This window comes from Plasmodium relictum (genome assembly GCF_900005765.1).
Source record: "Plasmodium relictum strain SGS1 genome assembly, chromosome: 5".
Lineage (NCBI taxonomy): Eukaryota > Apicomplexa > Aconoidasida > Haemosporida > Plasmodiidae > Plasmodium > Plasmodium relictum.
The window spans coordinates 597157-620448 of NC_041683.1; the positions used below are offsets into that span (position 1 = coordinate 597157).

At 16.9% G+C, this 23292-nt stretch overlaps 4 protein-coding genes across 4 annotated transcripts; 3 read left to right on the plus strand and 1 right to left on the minus strand.

Annotated features, from left to right (window-relative positions):
- Positions 1–362: 362 nt before the first annotated feature.
- On the plus strand, positions 363–581 carry PRELSG_0516300 (conserved Plasmodium protein, unknown function; the record flags this gene model as incomplete). Its single annotated transcript, XM_028675424.1, has 1 exon — positions 363–581. The coding sequence occupies one exon, from the start codon at positions 363–365 to the stop codon at positions 579–581; it is 219 nt and encodes a 72-aa protein (XP_028532014.1).
- A 991-nt stretch (positions 582–1572) lies between these two features.
- PRELSG_0516400 (steroid dehydrogenase, putative) lies at positions 1573–2936 on the plus strand (the record flags this gene model as incomplete). Its single annotated transcript, XM_028675425.1, has 5 exons — positions 1573–1677; positions 1786–2118; positions 2208–2298; positions 2410–2540; positions 2628–2936. The coding sequence occupies 5 exons, from the start codon at positions 1573–1575 to the stop codon at positions 2934–2936; spliced, it is 969 nt and encodes a 322-aa protein (XP_028532015.1).
- A 1048-nt stretch (positions 2937–3984) lies between these two features.
- On the plus strand, positions 3985–5040 carry PRELSG_0516500 (transmembrane emp24 domain-containing protein, putative; the record flags this gene model as incomplete). The annotated part of the gene is made up of 1 exon (XM_028675426.1): positions 3985–5040. The coding sequence occupies one exon, from the start codon at positions 3985–3987 to the stop codon at positions 5038–5040; it is 1056 nt and encodes a 351-aa protein (XP_028532016.1).
- Positions 5041–7283: 2243 nt separating this feature from the next.
- Positions 7284–21153, minus strand: PRELSG_0516600 (erythrocyte membrane-associated antigen, putative; the record flags this gene model as incomplete). Its single annotated transcript, XM_028675427.1, is given in 2 exon segments — positions 7284–19820; positions 19825–21153. Coding segments are annotated over 2 exon segments (13866 nt in total).
- Positions 21154–23292: the final 2139 nt, after the last annotated feature.

The window sequence follows — 23292 nt, forward strand, 5'->3', positions numbered from 1 at the left end:
AGTAATAATATAAGGATAAATTTATTTTTATTTATTTATTTTATTATTTTTTTTTTTTACTAAATGTAAATTAAAAAAATGTAGTATGTTTTTGTTCTATAACAGTACTTAGAAGCTGGTGTAGATACAAGAAAAAAAAAAAAGGATTAAAATAATTTTATTTAATAAAATAAATATTTTTTATTTTATTAATATCTCATACTTTTTATATATTTTTAATAATTTATTTGTTCTAATTTTAATAATTTTATTTAATTAATTTATTATTATTTTTTTTTTTTTAATGTCTTTAGTTCAATAACTTTGTATTCAAACATTTTAATAATTAAAAAAAAAAAAGTATTTTATTTAAAGTATTTAAAATGGAGCTAAGTCTTTTTGGAATAATTTCTTTTCTTTTTTTAATTTCTTTTTGTCTCTCTTATGATGTTAATGAAAAAAGAGAAAAAGAAAATTTGAGAAATGTATCAAATATTGTAACTATTGAGGTTCTACCTTCAGATGAAGATGACGAAAATTATGATTATGATTATTTATTAAATGAATTTATAGGCATTAATAATAATATTAATAATGTATAAATGACAAAGTGAAAAAAAAAAAAAAAATATTTCAGTAATAATGTTAATAATAATTACAAAAATAGCATATTTATTAAAATAAATAATTACAACAAAAATATTATTAATAATTATAAAAAAGAGAAAAAAAGTTGAGTAAGACAAAAATAGATATATCTCTTTTCTAATAATTTTAATTATGAAAAAAACTACTATAAGGTTGATATTAGATATTATGGACATATATAATTTAAAATTTTAAAAATTATTATATATTTATAGAAAATTAAAATACATTTTTGTTTTTGTTTGTTTTCTTACAACTTTATATAAAATTGTGAAAATGTGTATTAAACTTTTTTTTTTTTTTTTTTTTAATATATACATATATAGATATATATTATATATCATATATAATTAGATATTTTTATTAAAATATTTGTGATTTTATTTAAACTATATAACTAGAATTAAATAAAGTTTTATAAAAAGTTTTCAAATATAGAGAAGTTTGTTATAGAATTTTTTTTTTTTTTTTAAATTTTTCTATTGATTTTCAAAATTTTTTTTTTTTATTTTATAATTTTTAGGTTAATTTTTGTAAGCTTTTATCTAAATCTTCATTATATCTTTTTTTTATCTTATCAATTTTTTATTTATTTATTTTTTTATATTTATCATTTTTTAATTGAAATTATTTAGTTCAAATATCATTGCATTTATTTTATTTTTTTTTTTTTTAATCTCTATTTTTATAACTTATTATATGTATTTTTTTTCTTTTTTTTAAAGCATACACAAATAATTATTTAAAGATTTTTTTTTTTTTTAGATTTTAGTATAAATAAATATCTATATTTGTATTATTTATAAAAGCATAAAAAAAATTAAAATTTATAAATATAATATTCAATCATTATATTTTATTTTTTCTTTTTAAGAAATTAGTTTTAAAGTTATAAATATTGTTGAAAAAAAAAAAGATAAAAGATAAAAAGAATAATTTTTAAGAATGATAAATTCACTTAGATCACATTTTATGAGAATCGTATTTTGCGTTGGTTTAGTAGTTGTTTTAAAAAACTTATTTTTTTTTTTTTACTGGTTACTTAATTATGTAAGATATATTCCTATTTTATACTTTTAAACTTTTTCAACTTTATTTAGAATAAATCACATTATTATGTATATATATAACTTATTTATTTATTTTTTCTTTTCTTAGTTAAAATCTAAAATATTTGTAAAAAAGTTGAAAAGTTACGGAAATACAGTTATAATCACAGGTTGCACAGATGGTATTGGTAAAAGTTTAACTTATTCTTTAATAAAACAAAATGTAAATTTATTATTAATTAGTAGAAATGAAAGTGAATTAGTTAAAATAAAAAAAGATTTGTTAGAAAAAAATTCTAATTATAAAGGGAATATTGATATTTTAACTTTTGATTATAATGAACATAATTTTTCGTCATATAAAATAATAGAAGACAAAATAAAAAATTTAGATATTGGAATTTTAATTAATAATGTTGGTGTTTCTTATCCTCATCCATTAGTACAAAAAAAAATATTACCAATATAAGAAATTAATATATATATATATATTTATGAATACTTATTTTTTTTTTTTTTTTTTTTTGATAGTATTACTATGAAATGAATACGGAATTAATAGAACAATTAGTAAATGTCAATTTATTATCTTCTTATTTTATGACAAAATTAGTTTTACCTAGTAAAAATTTTTTTATAAATTATTTTAAAACTCTTTGTTACACTATATATATATTATATATATATTAAAATTCATTAATAAAAAATTTTCTATTTTTTTTTCTAATTTCAGTAATGATAAAAAAGAAAAAAGGATTAATTTTATTTACATCGAGTGGAGTAACAGCTTTGAAATCATGCCCATTATACACTATATATTCATCAGTTAAAGAAGCTATTTGTTCTTTTGCTAATTCATTAAGTGTACTATATATATAAAATATTAAAAAAATATTTTAAAAATAAATGTTTATGAATGTTTTTATTCAATTTTTTTTTTATTTTTTTCAGGTTGAATTAAAAGAACACAATATAGAAGTACAATGTCATATTCCATTATTTATTGTAACAAAATTATCAAAAATAAAAAAACCAAGTCTGTTTGTGCCTTCTTCAGATAAATACGCTAAAAGTGCTATACAAAAAATGAAAGAAGGAAATGTCTTGTTTTATAATGTTATATCATCTCCCTATTTTTTTCATAAAATTCAAATTTATTTATACAATTGTATACCAAAATTTCTTTTTGATTCCATTTCACTCTTATCTCTTAAAATTGTTAGACAAAAGGCTTTAAAAAAAATGAAGAAAAATGAATAATTTTTAAATTAATACATTTACATATATTTGAAAAAAAAAAAAAAAAAATTTTCTTTTTTTTTATTGTATTATTTTTTTATGAAAAATAAAATTCTATACATCAAACTCATTACAAAAAAAAAAAAGAAAAAATAACATTTATATCAATATATATGCTGATATTTACATACTTTTAAATCATTAATTAAAATTTTAGAAAAAGAAAAGAAAATACAATATTGTGTTTATATAGATATTCTTAAAAAATAATATAATTGTTTTTAATTTTATGTTTTATTTATAATTAAAAAAAAAAAAAAAGATTCAATAATAAAATATATAAGTAAAAAGATGTGTTAAGTCTTACATTTATTATTTAGAAAGTATTATTAATAAATAGTTAAAACTAATAATATTTTACTATTAATTATTATTTAACATTTTGAAATAACATTTTTTAACTGAGTTATTTCTTTTTTTTTTTTTCCTTTTCTTTGGAAAATTCTTATTAATTTATGTAACTTTGATCTTCTTTATAGATATAAAATGAACTAAATTTAAAATAAAAATTTCTTTTTTAATTTTTATAAAAGAATCTATAATTATAATATATTATAACAAATATATCTAACTCAATATAAGTAAAAAAAGAAAAAAAAATTAATAAAACAACTTAACATTTTTATATTTATATTTTTGCTTGAATATCTACTTTTTTTTATTTTAATATATATATATATATATATATATATATATTTTTTTTTTTTATATTATATTTTATACATTGTACTTCATAATAATATTAACATAATAATTTTTAATATAATTTATTCATAATTCTTTTAAACATAGGATTTTAAATTATTATTCTATTGTTATTATTAGTTTTTATTATCTTACATTTTATGAGGATACTTATTTTATTTTTTATTTTTTTAATTTAGCAATTTCATATTTTTTTTTTTTTCTCCTATTATTATTTACTATTAAATCATTTAATTTTTTTTTTTCTTTTTTTAAATTTTGAGAATGAACATTTAGTAAAATATAAAAGTCACATATTTTAAAAATGAAATTCATTCTTACATACTATTTTATATTTTCTTTGTTTATAATTTTATGTGTAGTAGATAAAGCAATATCAAAAGGACTATCAGATAATTCTCAAAATAAAGAAAATCAAAATGATAACAAAAATAATTTAAATTCTATTAATGATTTAAATAAATATGATACTTCCACAAATGAGAATAAATCGAATAAGAAAAATAAGAAAAAAAAAGGAACACGTAAGAATTTAGAAGATAATTTAAGTGGATTTATAAATGAAACAAAAGATAATTTAGATGAAGATAATTTTAATGAGGAATATCTCAAGTTAGAAAAAAAATTTCAAGATAGCATAGAAGAAAGTAAAAATGAAAGAAAATTTCCTAGTTCAGATAATAATTTAAATGAAAAAAATAATAAAATGAAACCAGATATTGAAGATTTCCATTATTATAATGATATTGAAGAAGAAATGGAAAGTGAGGATGACTTAACCAACATTTGGAATAAAAATATGCAAAATTTTGAACCATCTACTTTATTAACTTTTGAGATAGCTGGTAATTCGGAAGAATATTTATTTGAAGAAGTAAATAAAATAGATACTTATTTTAGGGGGGTTTTTTATTCTAATAATGAATCCGATGATAATATTATTGAGCTTTTGATATCCGATCCAGATGGTAATATTGTATATAAAAAAGAAGCTAGTGAGGGTATTTTCTTTTTTTATACAAAAAAAATTGGTGTATATACTCTAACACTAAAAAATAATAAATGGATAGGTAAGAAGTTAACTACTGTTGCTATAGGATTAGGAGAAAATCCATCTTTAAGTTCTGATTATGTAAAAGACTTTACAAACTATATTCAAGAAATTGTTCATGAAACGAAAAAATTAAAAAATGAGATAAAATATTTATCATCTAAACATATGATACACATAGAAAAAATGAAGAAAATTACAAATAAGGCTTTTATATATTGTTTTATTAAATTATTTGTACTTATATTTTTATCTCTTTTTACTATATATTATATTAAAAATTTAGTATCAAATAAACGTGTTCTTTGAAATGAAAAGTTATAAATAAAAACAATAAGAAAAAAAAAAAAATTATTATTCACTTATAATTTATGTGAATACCATTTATATACATATGCATTAATGAAATATTAAATTATTTATATTAATTTTTAATTTTTTTTTTTTTTTTTTTTACTATTTCCAAAACTAATTTTATACAATTAATTTATAAAATATATTGGAACTATTTTATATATATATATGCTTCTCTTTTTTTTTATTTTATTTAAATTTTTTTTTATTATAAAATCTCTTTTTTTTATATATTTTAATACACAAGTTTCCATTTATATATTTTAGTTACAAAAAAAAAAAATTAAAAATATTAATAATACAGTAGTAAAATTTTTTTTTAATAAATTTTTAATTTATATCAAAAAATAAAAATATTTGAATTTCACATTTTTTTTTTTTTGTCTTTTTTTCTTTTTCTGAAATATTTAATTATAGATACTTTGTTAAAGCGTTAAATTTTTAAGATAATGTATATTTTTCATTTATCTACTTGTATTCTTGTCAATTTTTTATTTAACTTTATTTAAAGTAATCAAAGTTAATTTTCTAATGAAAATTAATTATGATTGTTAATTATTTAATTATTAAAAGATTTGGAATTATAGACACTGTACAAATTAAAAATTAAAATTTTTCCTTGGATATGCATATATATATAGAAGAAGAAAAAAGAAAAGAAAAAAAATTTTTTTTTTTTATAACAGCATAGTTACTTTTTAAGATTTATTTTTCATATTCCATTCGAACTTTATATATTAAAAACAACATACCTATTAAAAAAAGTACATTTCAATTTTTATTTAAATATGATTTAAAAATTATAATACAAGTTTTTATAAGAAATAATTCATTTAATTATATTAACTTCTATGTAATATAAAGAAAAAAAAAATTAAAAAAAAGAAAAAAACTAATAAAGCATAAAAAGCAAAATTTGTAGAGAAATCAAATTATTAAATTTTTTTTTTTTTTGAATTATTCTAACAATAAAAATATAGTCTAATGAATAAAAAAAAAAAAAAAGAAGCAATGTACAATATCATTATTACAAATAAATACATAAAAATTAAAAATTTAACAACAAAATAATTAAAGATTATTAATGTGATAGAAGAAAAGGAAAATTAAAAAAAATTAATTTTAATAAAAATTAAAAAGTTCTTAAAATATATTAATGTATCCAGAGCATTTATATAACTATGGTTAAGTGTAATAGTTAGATACAAATAGTAATAAAAGAATATAAAATAAAAAAGAAAATAAACTTTTACTATTAATTAAAAAAAAAATTTTTTTTTTTTTTTTTGTATTTAAATATATTTTTTTTAATTATCTTTAAAATTTTTTTTTTTTAATAATTAAATTTTATACAACAATAATATAAAAAGAAGAAAAAAAAAAACAAAAAATGTAAACAATTTGACAAAAAAAAAAAAAAAAATATGCATTAAAACTATATAATTATATATATATATATATATATATATATATATATATATATATATATATATATAAATTAGTATTACATAAATATTTATCATTTTTTTTTTCTTTTTGCTAATTAAATAAAAAAGCGAATCAAACTCAAAGAAAAAAACAAAATTAAAAAATTTTATAAAACGGTTTTCTTTTTTTTCGTTTTGTTAATTTAGTATTTATCTATTTCAATTTTAATTATAACTAAAAATTAAAATTTCACCTTTTCATAAGGTGTATTTTTTTTTTTTTTTCTAAATTTTATAAAAAAGATATACTACTCTCCATATTACTGATTTTCATAAAACTATAAAGATTATTTTGAATTATATTAATTATATTTTTTTCTTTTAATTAATATTTACTAGTTTTTCTTAGATATATTACATTTTATAATTAGTATGCCTTAAAAATTATTATTTTTTTGTTTTTGAAAAGATATTTATTTTACACAAATTTACTAATATATTTACATATGATAATTTACAAAATTATTGTTCAAATGATATTTAACAATATTCTTCAATAAAACTGTTTTTGTTATAAATATTTCACTTTATGTTAATAATCATATGTCTTATTATTTTAATTATTACGCAATAAAAAAATAAATATATCTTTATTTTAATTATAATTTGATTTACTTCTTTTTCTTTTTTTTTTCTTATAATTAAATGATATATTTTATATTAGTATTTATTCTGTCTATAAAAAGAAAAAAGAAAAAAATTATTTCAACTTTAATTTTTTTTTTTTTTTTTTTTTTTTAAATCTTTAAATTTTATTAATGTTTCTATTGCATATTTTTGCGTATCTGTTACATGCATTGTTTCTTTTAATTTATCAAAAGAACTATTATTTTCTATTTCTAAAGAATTATAATTTTTTCTATTTATATTATCTAAATTTTTAAATAAGTTTGTACCATTTAAATCATTTTTATTCAAATGAAAAAAATTATGTTCTCCATTCTCTTTAACTAAGTATTTATTCGTATCACTATTTATCATAATTGTGTTATGAAAATCCCAATTTCTTATTTCTTCTCGATTAGTATCATTAAATTCATCAAAAATTTTTTTTTTTTTTAGAAAACTGTATTCAGAAAAATTATTTTTATTTCTATTATTATTAAAATTATTTGTACAATTCTTCTTTTTACCAATTGTTTGTGAGCATTCAATAAAGTGTTTAAAATTTTCATCATAAAAGGAATTTTTCTTAATTTTCTTGTTATCTTTTAAATTCCAATTCTTTTTTTTATTGTTACTTACATATATACTATTTTTAATATTCTTATCTCCTCTATTTATAATTTCTTCCCTGCTCTCATTTTTTGGATAATCTTTATTGTAATTAACCTTGAAACTGTTTCTTGTTATTTCACTTTCTTCATTAACAAAATTCTGCTTGTGACTTTTTTTTTTATCAATTTCATTTTGTCTACCTAATATGATACCTTTTTCATTTATAATACTATTTTTAATTTCATAATTATTCGTTTTTGACTCATTTTTAAATGTAGCTTCATTACTATTTAATATCAATTTGTAATTTATTTTATCATTATCTACTTCTTCTACTTTTCTATTATTTAAATCAAAAGATGCTTGTATTTTACTTTCTTCTTTTTCTCCATTTTTACTTACTTTATCTTCTATTAGCTTTTCATTATAAATGCATTTTACATTTTCTTTTACAAAATTATCATTATTAATTTGTTTTTCTATATTATATAACTCATCTCCTTTTTTATGTTTCTTGATATTACACTTTTCTTCATTTAATGAATCTTTTAAAGTTTTTAATGAATTATGTTTAATATTTATGGATTTTTCTTCATTATATAATTCATCTTTATATAAAAAGTTATTATAATTGTTTCTTTTTTTATTTTCATAAAATAAATTATAAAGAAATGTATTGATCTCGTTCCTTACGTCTGAATGAAGTGAAGACAAATTAAAGTAATTCGTTTTAACATTGAATATTCCCCTCTTTTTACAAAAATAACATACACTTACTGGCTGTTGCAAAGGAGTATGGGTGAAATTTGAAATTTTTCTGGCATTTTTATAATAATATGGGCAAGTTTTCATAATTTTTATTAATTCTTTATACCTCATTATTTCATCTCTAGTTATTATTCTTATACAATAAAAATCATTATCTTCTTTTTTATCTTCATTATCCTTATCTCGATCATCCTTTTCTTTTATCTTTTTTTTAAAATGTTTAATATGTGTTTCTTTTTTCAAAGCATCACTTTTATTTATTTTTAATTCTTCCATACTGTTTCTTGTTACAATTTCTTTTTCAAATATTGTATTTCTTAAATTGTTTTGAAGATTTCTACTTGATACATAAACCGTTTTTACATTGACTCTAGTAACAAAGTTACAAGGATTAATCAAAAAAACATTTTCTTCATCTTTTTTTTTTGAATTTTTATTAGTTGTTCCTACTTCTTCAAAAGAACTATTCAAGCAATTTTTAAAAAAAAATTTTTTATCCTTATTTTGTTCTAATAAAATTCCTATATAATTATTTTTTGAATTATATATAAAATTGCTATATTTTTCTTTTTGTTTTGCCTTTTTAAAATTCCATATTTTTATGTTATTTTTTAAATTGTCAACTAAACAGTTGCTTTTTTCTTCAAACGATTTTAAATTGTTTGTTTCTTTATCTTCATTCAAATTTAATTTTTTTTTTGTTTTTTCATTAGCAAACATATTTGTATTTGATAATTTAAGACGTTTCGATTCTGCTTTTTTTTCATCTAATGTACTTTCCTCTGATAAGAAACAATCAATATTAGAAGTACTATTAGATAAAAAATCCTGAGAAGATTTTATATTTATATTATCATCTTTATTTAAATTTATTTCTATATTTTTATTAAGAGAAGATTTTTCACTTATATTTTCCTTTACATTTTCTAAAATGCAGCAAGCATTTGTCTTTTTATTCTTAATTTTAATTTTTTTATTAGAAATAAAAAGAACATCAAGTGCTTTAGCATGTATAACTGTTCTAATATCTCTTCTACACAAAAATCTTTCATGCCAGAACTTTTCTTTATCAACACAGATATTTAAAAATTTTACAAAAACAAGTTTTCCTTCAATTAAAACTAAACCGTAACTATTCATATTATTATCTATGTTAGTACAATTATCATAATTTAAATTAAGGTTACTATTACTCATTTCATTACTACTACTATTTAAATTACTAATTTCGCTAGAATTACATTTTAGGTTATTATTTATATTATTATCATAATTATTTTTATTATTAATTTCGTCTATATGAAAAGGTAATGTATATATCTCTCCTTTTATTTTTTCAAATAATGCATTGATACAATAATTTAAGTTTTGTATTGTACATTTTAAAATTTTTTCCATATTTTTTAAAAAAATATTTGATTTTTCCCTTTCATATGATCCTACATTTTTTATTTCTCGTTGATTTATCTGATCATAATCCTTTCCGAAAAGTTCATGAGAGCTTTTTAAATATTCAAAAGTATTATTATTATTATTATTGGTCATACAAATTTTATTATATATAGTGTTATTATTCAGAAATTCCCTTTTTTCATAATTTTGTTTTAGTTTTTTACTCTCTTTTTTTTTATCATAATTTAATATGAGCCGTTGCTTGTGTTCGAATAATTTATAATTTTCCTCATAGTTTATAAAATAATTTTTAAATTTAATAAACATATTTAAATGATAAAAATAATAATTAATAAAAAAACTTGCTCTTTTTAATTCATATAAATATATTAACCAGGTTGCACTACTTACCTTACTAGCTAAATCTATATTATGCTCATATTTCCTTTCACAATTGTTAAAACTTTTAAAATTATGTGTATTTTTTATATTCATTAGGTTATTTGAATTGTTATACTTTACACGAATTTCATCTGAAGCATAATTATTCTGATTATTAAAACTAATATTTGGATTACTAAAAAAAATTGATTGATATATATTTTTATCTATTCTATTTAATTTAGGTGGATTTCTTCCATATACACTATTATGCATCAAATATGCATTTAAATAAAGATTTCTTAAAAAAAAATCATGATAAATTTTATTTTGTATTTCATAATTATTATTATTAATAGCATTAATGGTAGTAATGGTAGTATTTTTATTTACAACTTGTTCTTTTTTTTTGTTAGGATTATCATCCTTTCTTTGCAATACTTCTTCATTTTCTTTTCCTAAATTATTTTCTTTATTATTATTGAAATTCACAATATTGTTATGATACTTTAATAATTCATAATTAGAATTTAAATAATTCATAAAACAATGAAAGTTAAAATTTGGAGAATTTTTTATATTCATATAATTAATATTTAAAAAATGTTCATTGGGATAATATTTATGTAAATTAAAATTATTTACGTTGGCATAATAAGGAAATATATTATTCTTATTATAAATATATGCGTTCATATCGAATGAATATTTTAAATTGTTTGAAAGAATAGGATTATAAGACTGATAATATAAGGCATTGTTTCTTGATATGTGAAGATTGAAATTATTTTCGAAATGTTCATTTTCATTTAAATTATTTTTTTTTGTTTTATCATCATTGAAATAATCGTTATTTGAATCACTATAATTTTTTATATTTATATTGGATATGCCATTGTTTATGTTATTTTGATACGATTCATTATCTTTCACTATGTTTTTATCTGTATCACTATTATTCAACTCGCTTTTATGAATTTCTTTTTCATTCATAATTTTTATTTTTTCTATTTTTTTTTCTTTTATTTTATTCTGATAACTATAATTTTCACTTTCACTATAACCATTGTTATCACTTATATAGCTTTTATTAGAAGTATGAATTATCTCACAGTCATTTACATTTTTCATTTTATTAAAACTACTTAAATTGTTATCTTCACTACTTTGTTTAGAGCTTTTAATTTCTGAATATATATTATCATTTTGATGGTCATAATTTTCTCTAAATTTTCTTTTGTTAAAATAATCATTATTACTTTTCTCCATTTTTATATTCAAAAAATTATTATCATTATTATTTTTCATTAAGTTATAATTTGGAACATTTTTATTTACTGAATTGCCATTCAAGTATATATTCTTATAATATGTTTTTGTTCTATTAATATATGAATCATAATTAAAACTATATATTGGATCATATAATGTTAGTAGTTCATCCCATACTCCTCCATGACAAACTGATGATAAAACTTTTTTGTTAATTTCATCTATATTTTTTTTATAACATTTATTATCATCAATAATGTTAATTGTTTTCATTAACTTTTTTCTAGAATTTAATTCATTAAAAAATACCATGAGAGAATAAAATAAAGGGGATATATTCATTAAATAATTTTCGTTAATATCCCTCTTCTTATTATTAGTATTATCATCATCAATTTGATTTTTATTTATATTTTTACATTTTTTATCGCTATGTAATTTTTTTTCATATATATAATCTTCTATATCATAAAATATATTCCATTCTTGAGTTTTTTTTTTTTTTTTTTTATTTAAAAAATATTCATTAATATCATTTAATTTAATAAGGTTTTTGTATTTTGCTAATATTTTACTATTTTTATACATTTTTTTTAATATATTTTTTTTTTTTTTTTCTTTTTTTTTTCTTTTAATAAAAGAACAGTCGGACATGGCTGAGCAGTAGATAGACAATTTTTCTTCATTTATGTGATCTAAATCTTTATTATGAAATTCAACAAAATGTTTTAAACAATTTTTTTCATTTAGTTCATCATATTCATTTTTTGAAAATATTCTATTCACGCAATCATAAGACATTTTAAAAAACTTATTATAAAATAAATTTAAACCTTCTTTAATTTTACATTTATTATTAATTTCTTCATTATATGATGAACAATTATTATTATTAAAATTAAATGATTCTCCTATTAAACTCTGATTAACAATACATGTACAACTAGAATCAGATAAGTTAGATGAGTTAGTAAATAAATCATTAGCACTATATCTAAAATTTGTATTATTCTCATAATTTCTGCTATTTAACAAATTTATATGATTCTCATTTTCTAGAATATTATTTTTATATTTGTGCATGATACTATCCTCTTTGTTATCATTTTTAATATAAAAATAATTTAATCTTTCTAAGCTATTAATGGAATTACAAGAACTTTTTTTCTCTTTCAATTTTTTATTTATATTTCTATTTTCTTCATAATTCACCTCAAAATTTTCGTCATTTTTATGAACAAGTGGAGATAAATTAATTAATTCTTTATCATGATTAATATCAAAATCATTTTTTGATAAATTATGAAATGTATTAAATTTCCCATTGAAATTATTTGATTCATTATCATTATTACTATTGGAGTAGTTAAAGCAATGTTGTTCTTCTTTTTGATAATTTGTATTTTTAATATAACAATTTGATGTAGTTCTAGTTGAATTTATTCCATTTTGATGTGAATAAAAGTTGTCATCATCACAACTATTATTTATATTTTCTTCATGAGTTAATTTATAAGGAAAATGGTCCCCATTACAATTATTTAACTGATTTAAATGAAAATTATTAAGGCAATCTAAATTAATATTATTTCTTAAATTTTCTCTATTAGAATTATTAAAATAATTTATATTAGAATTGCAAAGATAATCATTATTAAAATGATGAAAATATGCACCATTATTTAAGTTATTAAAGTAATTATTAAAACAATTAAAATTTTTATGAATTAATTCTATATTATTATCCTCCTCTCGAGGTTGACTTAAACATTTATAGTTTAATTTATTTACATTACTTTTCAAATATGAAAAATAATGAAAATTATTATTTAAAAATTGATTTACTTTTAGATTATGTAAAAATAATTCATATTCAGAATAATTATTTTTCTTCTGCTCATCAAAATAAAGTTCAGAATTTTTAAAATCATTTAAACATAAAATTCTATTATTTAAAAACCAGTTCTTATAAAAAGGATGATTTATGTTATCATTGTAAATATTAAAATAAGGAATATTACTCTTGTCATGAAAACTAAGAAATGAAGAATCATTAGAATCATTAGAATCATTCGAGTTATTTCTACTTTTAAAAATTTTACAATAACGAACTGATAGCATCATCCAAAGTATAGTAGGTAATCCCCCTTGTTTCATAGAAGGCAATGTTCTTACTTTTAATAAAAATTTTAACATTCTCATAACATTTTTTAAATTAGGAAAACTCTCTAATGTACATAAAAAGAACTCAGTATGTTTTAAAGAATTATTTGTATTAACTGATACATCACAAACAATTTTATTTTTTTTCAAAGTTAATATAGGAACTCTAGCTGAATCAACTAATTGTAATTCTACATTGTTAAAAAAGGAAAACTTGTCAATATCGTTACTATTTTTATTGCTAATATTATCATTACTATCTTTAGAGTTATTACTATTACTTTCTTTTATTTGATTAATATAATTGTATATATTATGTAAAATATATTTTGGGTTGTATAAATGTGTTTGAATAACTATATCTAAATCACTTGTTTTTGAGTCGACATCATATGCTGTCGAACCAACTGTATAAATATTTATATTACAATTAAATAAGTGCTTAATTAATTTTGACAGTAGTAAAAAAATATTTTGTTTCGTTAGTTTAATATCCTTAGACGGTTTTACCCTTTTTAATAAATTAATTAATTTTCTTTCAGTCTTATAAAACAAAAGGAAAATATCTTTTTTATAAATATTTATGTCATCTTTTTTTTTCTTCTTGGCTTCATTTTCATTTACATTTGTAAATTTACTTAGTAAATTATGATTTTCAATAGGATTAATAATAATAGAATTTTTATTTTCTTTATTATATAAATTTAATGATACACTTCTTTTTTTATATAATGAAACGATTTCCTTTATATTACTTTTATAATGTATTAAACTAATACAACTTAAATTTCTCACTTTTTTTAATGAATTTTCTTTTACATTTAAAATTTGATTTTCCCCAAGATTATTCTTTTTTTTCTTATTAATTTTCTTATTAATTTCATAGCATTTTGCATCTTTTTCAACTTTTTCAACTTTTTCAACTTTTTCGTTTCCTTCTTTTATATCATTTAAACTATTAAAATTATATTTTCTATTGTTTTTATTATTTTTTAATGTTTCTTTTTCTATATTATCATTTATACTTTTTTTAATATATGTCTTATTATCATCATATGATGTGCTTATATATTTATCCATAATAGTATCATCTTTTATTTGATTATTTTGTTTTATATAATTGTTTTCATTATTATTGTTTTTTAAATAGTCTTTTTTTTTTTTTAAATTATCACTTTGTTTCTGTTCCATTTCTATGTCATCATTTAAATTATATGCTTTATTTTTTTTAATAAATAAATTTTCATTCTCATAACAATTACTTATATACTTTATATTAAGATCATTTTTGCTTCTATTATTATCATTATTTTTATTTCCATCCTTATTTTTATCAGGTTCTTTTTTTAATATTCTATTCTCACTTATAAACCGAGATTGAGTGCTAAAATTTCTAATATTGCTTTTTTCATCTTTTTCTAAAAATTTTAACTTAGTTTTTAAATCAAGACTTCGTACTCTTCTATGATCTTTTATGTTATTATTTTTATTGCTGCAATTTTCACTATTCATTTGATTATAGTTATTCATATTACTATTTAGATTTTCTGATACTATTTCTTCATTTATTTTATCGCAGAATTTATTTTTATTATATATATCAATAATAATATCATTATTATTCATATTTTTATAATATAAATATTCATTATATAATAACTCATTTTCATTAATATTTGAATCATTCTTTGAAGAATCAGGATGATGTGAATTATATTTTGAATGATTCTTATTAAAATTATTTATATTTAAAGGTTTATTATAAGTATACATGTTTGAATAATCATATGGTAACATTTCTGGTGATATGGTATAAGGATAGTAATTATGATAATTATAAAATGGTAATTTATTATTTAAATATTGATTATAATTATAATAGGAAAAAAAATTGTTATATAATTCTTTATTAGTATTATAAAAATCGTTTAACATATTATTGTTAAGAATGGTATTATCAAAATTATGCATTTTTTGTTTGTATAGTTCGTCAAACTTCAATTTATTTTTTTTATTTTGGAAATAATCTAAAAATCTTTCATTATAATCTGAAAAAAGGTTATCAGATATATATGTCTGATTCATTTTATCGTTAAAATGAGAATTCCTATAAAAAACTGAATGATCATTATTATGTTTGAAGTTTTTATTAAATGAGCTTCCTAAAAAATTATACTTTGTAAAAAATTCGTAATTATTAAAAAAAAAATTTTTATCTAAGTCGTCTTTAATATTATAATTATTGCTAAAATAATTAAATTCTTTTGCATAGAAATTATTCGTCGTTAAATTATATAAATCTTTTTTGTTTTTGTTATTCTTGAAAAAATTTAATTTATAATTATTATAAGAATTTTCTCCTCTTATATTGCTACTTTTTTTATTATAATTATTGAAATCATTATTTTCATTTATATTTTTATTCATATATTTATGATACTTATTATTATCCGCCGTTCTACTTGTATTATCAAAATTAGGGTTAGTAATCTTTTTGTTCATTATGTTTTTTATCTCATTATTTTTTATAGAATTATTATTTAACTTGTAATTTTCTTCATCATCATTATTACTTTTGTTATTACTACTTTCATTATTATTATACTCATAGTAACCATTATTATGCATATTTGTATTTTTATTAATATAACAACTATTATTATTTTCTACAGAATTTTTCATATTATTACATTTTAAATTGGGAAGAGAATTTCTCATATAATATTTTTCATAATGATAATCACTCATTTTATCATTATATAATTTTTTTTCTTTATCTGTATAATATTTATTTTTTTTATTGTTTATAAAATAAATGTTATTAAGGTAATTAATGTAATTAATACATAAAAGATTACTTTCATAATTATTTTTTAAATCATTAACATAATTTACGTAATATAAATTGTTATTTTTAAATAATTGCTGAATATTATAAGAATGCATAAAATTAAAAAAATTATCAAAACTTTTATTATGTAAACTATTATTTATTTTATTGTTTATATATTCTGTATATAATTTATTTGAATTAACAATATTATTCATATAATTATCATGAAAAAATTCCTTGTAATTTTTTATATATTTATTTTCTTCTTTTATACTTGGGTGAAGTTCACATAAATTATTATAAAAATTTGCATTACTAATATAATCTCCGTTATTTCCATTGATAGCTAAATCACTTTCATTAGTATCACTTTTATTTAAGTAATTCTCACTTAAGTTATATTTATTTAAGGATTTGTCCTTATTTAGTCTATCTAGTAATTTAGATTTCTTAATTTTAAAATTAACTTCACTTAAGAATCGGTATTTGTTATGAAAATTTTCTTGATATCTATTATTATCATATAAAAAATCATTTTTATGTTTGTATAAATTTTTTTCATCGAAATAATTATTATTCAAATAATAGAAAGAATTGTTAATTGAAAGTCTGTTTTCCAATAAATTATTAAACATATTAAATTGATTCAAATTACTGTTTAATTTGTTGTCTTCTACACTTTCTTTACTATTGATATTACCAATTTTTGAATTATTATGATGATATTTTTTATTTTTATATGAATAATTTAAAACATTATTGTCGATATTAATGTTACTCATTCCTATTACATCATTTAAATTGTTAGTTTTTTTTTCTTGCTTATATTCGCTAACATTTTGTACTGTTTTATTAATATTTTCAAACTTTTTATCTGAAAAATTAAAACTTGTATTCTCATTATATATATTCTTTTTTTTATATATTTTTTCATCACTCTCATTCTTCATAGATTCTATTTTATTTTTGATTGTATGCATATTATTCTTATTATGGTTATTATTATTATTCATAGCAATAGTATATGTTGTAGCAATCGTATTATTATTACAATTACTATTAGAATCATCTTTCTTTTTCTTTTTCTTTTTTTTTTTCTTCTTTCTTAAATTAATATTATAAGAATTATCTTTTAAATAAAATGATTTTTCTGAACAAGGCGATTTAATTTTCAGAGTAGATGAATTATTTGATTTATTTAAAATTCTTTTTTCTTGATAAGAATAGTTTGAATATACATTACTATTAGATTTAGAGCTTCGAATAGAAGAATTTTCAATTAAATGATTTAGATATTGGGTTTTATTATTATTAAAATCAACATTATTAATAGAATTATTTCCTACATCTTTTTTTTTTAGCAAATTAAAGTTACTACATTTATTATTCTTATTATTTTTTACTATCTTGCTTTTATCGTTTGAATAAATACAATTATTTACACATTGAACTGAATGATTATTTATATTATTGCTACATTTCGTTAATTTATGTTTATCTGAATTTGAGTGATTACCACTTCTCATTTTGCAATAATTCTCATTCATATTGTAAGAACTTGAAAGATCATACATAGATTTATTATCATTATTAAAATCACAATTTTTTGAATTCGTATCATTCTGTGATGATATAGGAATGTTTGAATTTGGAGAATTATTATATTCATATTTTTTTAAAATTTTATTTACAATGTTAAATTTATTGTCACTATTGTTTATTTTAATTTTACCTTTTCTAACTGAATCAAAATTTTTTTTTAATTTCTCTTCCTCATTTACAGAATTTGTATTATCATTACTATCATTATTATCTTTGTCATTGCTATTATTATCATTATTATTATTATTATTATTATTATTATTATTATTATTATTATTATTATTATTATTATTATTATTATTATTATTATTATTAGTAGTAGTAGTAGTAGTAGTAGTAGTAGTAGTAGTAGTAGTAGTAGTATTATTATTATTATTATTATTATTATTATTATTAGTATTAGTATTAGTATTATTAGTATTAGTATTAGTATTAGTATTAGTATTATTAGTATTAGTATTAGTATTAGTATTAGTATTAGTATTAGTATTAGTATTAGTATTAGTATTAGTATTAGTATTAGTATTAGTATTATTAGTATTATTAGTATTATTAGTATTATTAGTATTATTAGTATTATTAGTATTATTAGTATTATTAGTATTATTAGTATTATTAGTATTTTTATTATTATTATTTTTATTTTTATTATTATTACTTTTATTATTGTTGTTGCTGTCATTTTCTTTATTATTAATATTCATATTATTGTTATAAAACATTTTTTTGATATTGTTATTTAAATAATATTGATAATTTATATATGGTGATGTGTTAAAGGGGACGTTAGGGAAAATAACATTATTTGTATCAGTAAATGCATAATTTGGTGCATTAGTACATGTCATTGATAAATTACTTGTAGACATTGGTTTATACGCATATTCATTATCATTATAGAAATATACATAATCATTATATTTGGGTAAATTCTTTGTTTCGCTATTCATATTATCATAATTATAATTATTATCACGATTCTGATGAAATTTTTTATTTTTTTTATTTAAGATAAAATTATTTTTATTATTATTATGATTATGTGGGTTATTTTTTGAATTAATGCAATTTTTAAAATTTGTTTTATCATTGATTTGAATATTATTTATATTGCTATTATTACTGTAGCAATATAAATTATAATTTATATATTTATTAAAAGGAATGTTGTTATTCTTATCAATATAATTTTCAGTGGAACAATCATTATCAGTATCACCATTACTTTGCTTATGTAAAAAACTTTTGCTTTTGTATAAATAATTTTCATTCATTTTTTTCATTTCAATATTATTATTAGTACTTGATTCATTTATTTTATGAAGTTTTATTTTACCTTTATTGCGTTTTTTGTTATTTTTATCTATAATTTTTTGAAAACGATCCGTTATATATAATGGTGTATTAGCAGATGCTTTGTTTTCTATATCAGACAATAAATTACTTTTTGTTTGTTCATCATAATTTATCATATTTTTTTCATAATTAATTATTTTGCTTTTCTCTTCTTTTTGTTCATTTGTATCTTCTAATTTAATATCATCGTTTTTACTGTTATATTTATCTAACACTAATAGGTTACTCATTTTACTTAAAATATTATTATTTACCTGATCATTATTAATCTTTGCCACTTTTTTTTTTTTTTTTTTTTTTTTTTTTTTTTTTTTTTTTTTTTTTTTTTTTTTTTTTTTTTTTTTTTTTTTTTTTTTTTTTTTTTTTCTTTTTTTTTTTTTTTAAGAAAGCTTCAATGCCACTGGATAAAGGTTGCTTAAAAAATGTTTTCTTACCAAAATTTTTTTCTATTATATTTTCATTTTTTATTTTAAATTCTGAAAAATTATGAATTTTTTTTTCATTAATATAATCAGAATAATATTTGGATTCATTATTATTAGAAATGGAAGCTTTATTTTCTAAATGATTATCTCCATAGACCAAATTCATATCAGCTATTTTTTCTTTTTTTTCTAAAAGATTTAATTTTTGCTCATATTTATTAACGAAAGAGCTTTCATTTATTTCTTTTCCATTTTTCATTTTATTTTTATCAATATCTTGTTTTGTAGAACAAAAAATTTCATATACATTATTTCCATTTTTTTCCTTAGAATACATTTTTTTTTTTTTTTTATTTTCTCTTTTTAATTCAAAATTGTTAAATTTGTTAAAATGATTTAAATTATACAAAATTTTGTTAATTTGATTCATTTTCTTTTTATATGTTATTGATTTTAATTTATTTTGATTGTTCGTATCTGATAATTGATTGTTTATAATTAAATTGTTATCATTTTTGTCTAAATTATTTAAACCAATACATTTTTCATTTATAATGGTGTCTTTTGATCTTCTTTTTTTTTTATAATATATTTTATTTGTTAGTTTAATTTTTCTACAAATGTAAATTTTACTATCACTGGCATATCCCTTTCCACTTTTCTTCTGGTTGATATTATTATTATTGTTGTTTATAAACATGGAATTGACATCATTTGTAATATTATTAACTTTTATATTATTATTTTGAATTTTTAATATTTTTTTACTTTTTGTTTTATTTATATAATTATTATTTTTTATTAACATTTTTTTTAATAAATACTCATACTCATACATTGAAATTTTTTTATCTAAACTGTTAAAGCATTTTAAAATATTAGTTATTTTAGATTTATTAAAACATTCTCCATTATTTTTATCTTTTTTAAAACAATTATTCTTATTATTAATGTCATTATCACAATTTTCTATTTTTTTCTTTGAATCTTCCATTATAATTTTAATTTCTTCGTTATCATTAATATTATTTGAATTATTATTTTTTAAAAAAATACTATTTCTTTCAGTATTCACACTCCTTTTTATATTAATATATTTTCTTCTCTTTAAAGAAGAGATATTTTCATTTTCATTAATTTCATGTAAATACATATATTTACAGTTTTTCATATTTTTTTTTAATTTTTATTTTTTTCTTTTTTTTTTTTTTTTATTTTTAATTTTATAAAAATAATATTTTTATAAAATTCTAGTATAATTTCATTTTATTTTTGTTGTGATTTTATATCCTTTGTGATGAGATATTTTCTTTTTAACTTCAAAAGCATTTTTACAAATAAAAGATATCTTTCTCAATTATATATTTAATTTTTTTTTACTTTTTATAATATCTTAATAAAATGTTTTTTTTTTTTTTTTTTTTGAATTAATTTTATTTTTTAATTTCATTATAACCTTTCAAAAATTCTTGGGTAATTATTATGTAAAATTAGTTTTCCATATATTATTATTTTGTAGTTATGTTTGATTCTTAATATTTAGAGTATACTTCATATGAATACGCATATAAAATAAAAACATAAAATGATACAATAATATTTTAATAAGAATAAAAAATATATCTAAGTTTTTCAAAAAAAAAAAAAAAGATTCAGAAAATTTTTCTTTTTATACAAGTATTTAAAAGTGAAAAAAAAAAAAATCGACAATATAATTATGTTTTTACCAATAAATTTTTGCCTTTTAAATTTATAAAAAAAAAAAAATACATAAAATTTAGTATATGTATTTATAATGAAATATGTATAAGGAAAAAAAAATATTTAATAGAATAAAGTAAAAATAACTGTATCAACTAATATAATAGATTATGCATTTTCTACAGTTCAATTAAATAAATATTTATAAATGTAGTACAGTGAGCTAAAAAAAAAAAAATACTTCAAAATTTCATGAGTTTTAAATGATGCTATATTAATTTTACTTTTTACAAAAATGTTTTTTCCGTGTGTGCATGAATTATGTTTTACTAAATTTTCTATTAAAAAATGAAAGGGGAAAAAAAAAAAATAATAAAAAAAATAAAAGTCTTTGTTATTAGATCTTTTTTTCTTTTTTTTTTTTTTCATAAAAGAAAAATTACATAAGAATTTTTGTTTTATTTGTATTTACGAAAAAATACATATAATAATATAATATTTTATATAACAGAAAAAAAAAAATTATAAAAAATTCTGTATATATATGCTTATTTCTATTTATTTTCAAAAATTTAGTTAATCCTTTTAAATAAAAATACATATAAATAGCAAATGCATATATATATATATTAAGAGTTTTAATATATTTCTGTGATTTTAATAATTAGATTTGTCAAATTAAAAAAAAAAAAAAAAAAAAAGAAGCTACAGAACTGTATTAAAAAAACACAACACAAACATCTAAAAATATGCATATAGAATTCGTATGTTCTAATTATGAGCAACACAAAATATTTGTACAAATTTAAAAAAAAATCTCTTTTCTTTTTTTTGTACAATTAATGAAGAACACTGACTCTAATTTACTATTAAAATATTCAAAAGGATTTTTATATGATTACAAATTAAAATATTTCATTTATAAATTTAAATATGTTATTAATTTTTCACATAAATATATATATATATATATAAATAGATATACCATAGAAATACACACAATTATATATATAACGAACGTTAATTTGGAAAAATAAATATTAAAAAAAAATTATCATGAAAAAAAAAAGTAATTTATGAAAAAATAAACAAAAAAAAAAAAAAAAAAATAAAATAAAAAAAAGAGAAAAAATTGAAACAACTTTAATTTTACAATTAAAAAAAGAAAAATAAAATGGATTTGTTAAAGCATGTTTTCATTACATGTATTTCAAATTAGGGTATTTTTGTTCTCTGCAAAACAGAATGTCAAAATTTAGAATATATGGAAATTTTATTTTTTTTATTTTTTTAAATTATAAAAAAAAAAAATATTCATAGATAACTAATTTTAAATATATTTTAATAAGCAAATAAAAAAAAAAAGATGTGTATGTATATTGTTTTTTATTAAGCTTTTGTGTACTTTTTTTTATTTAAATATGTGCATATATACATGCATATGTAAATTTGTGTATATGTATATAGTTTAATCCTTAAGATTAATTGTTTAGAACTATTATAAGAATGTTCTAATTTAAATTTAAAAAAAAGGAAATTATAATAATTTTTTTTTTTTAAGCCTTAATTATTAAGAAGAAAAAGGATAAAATAAATAAAGTTCATTCTA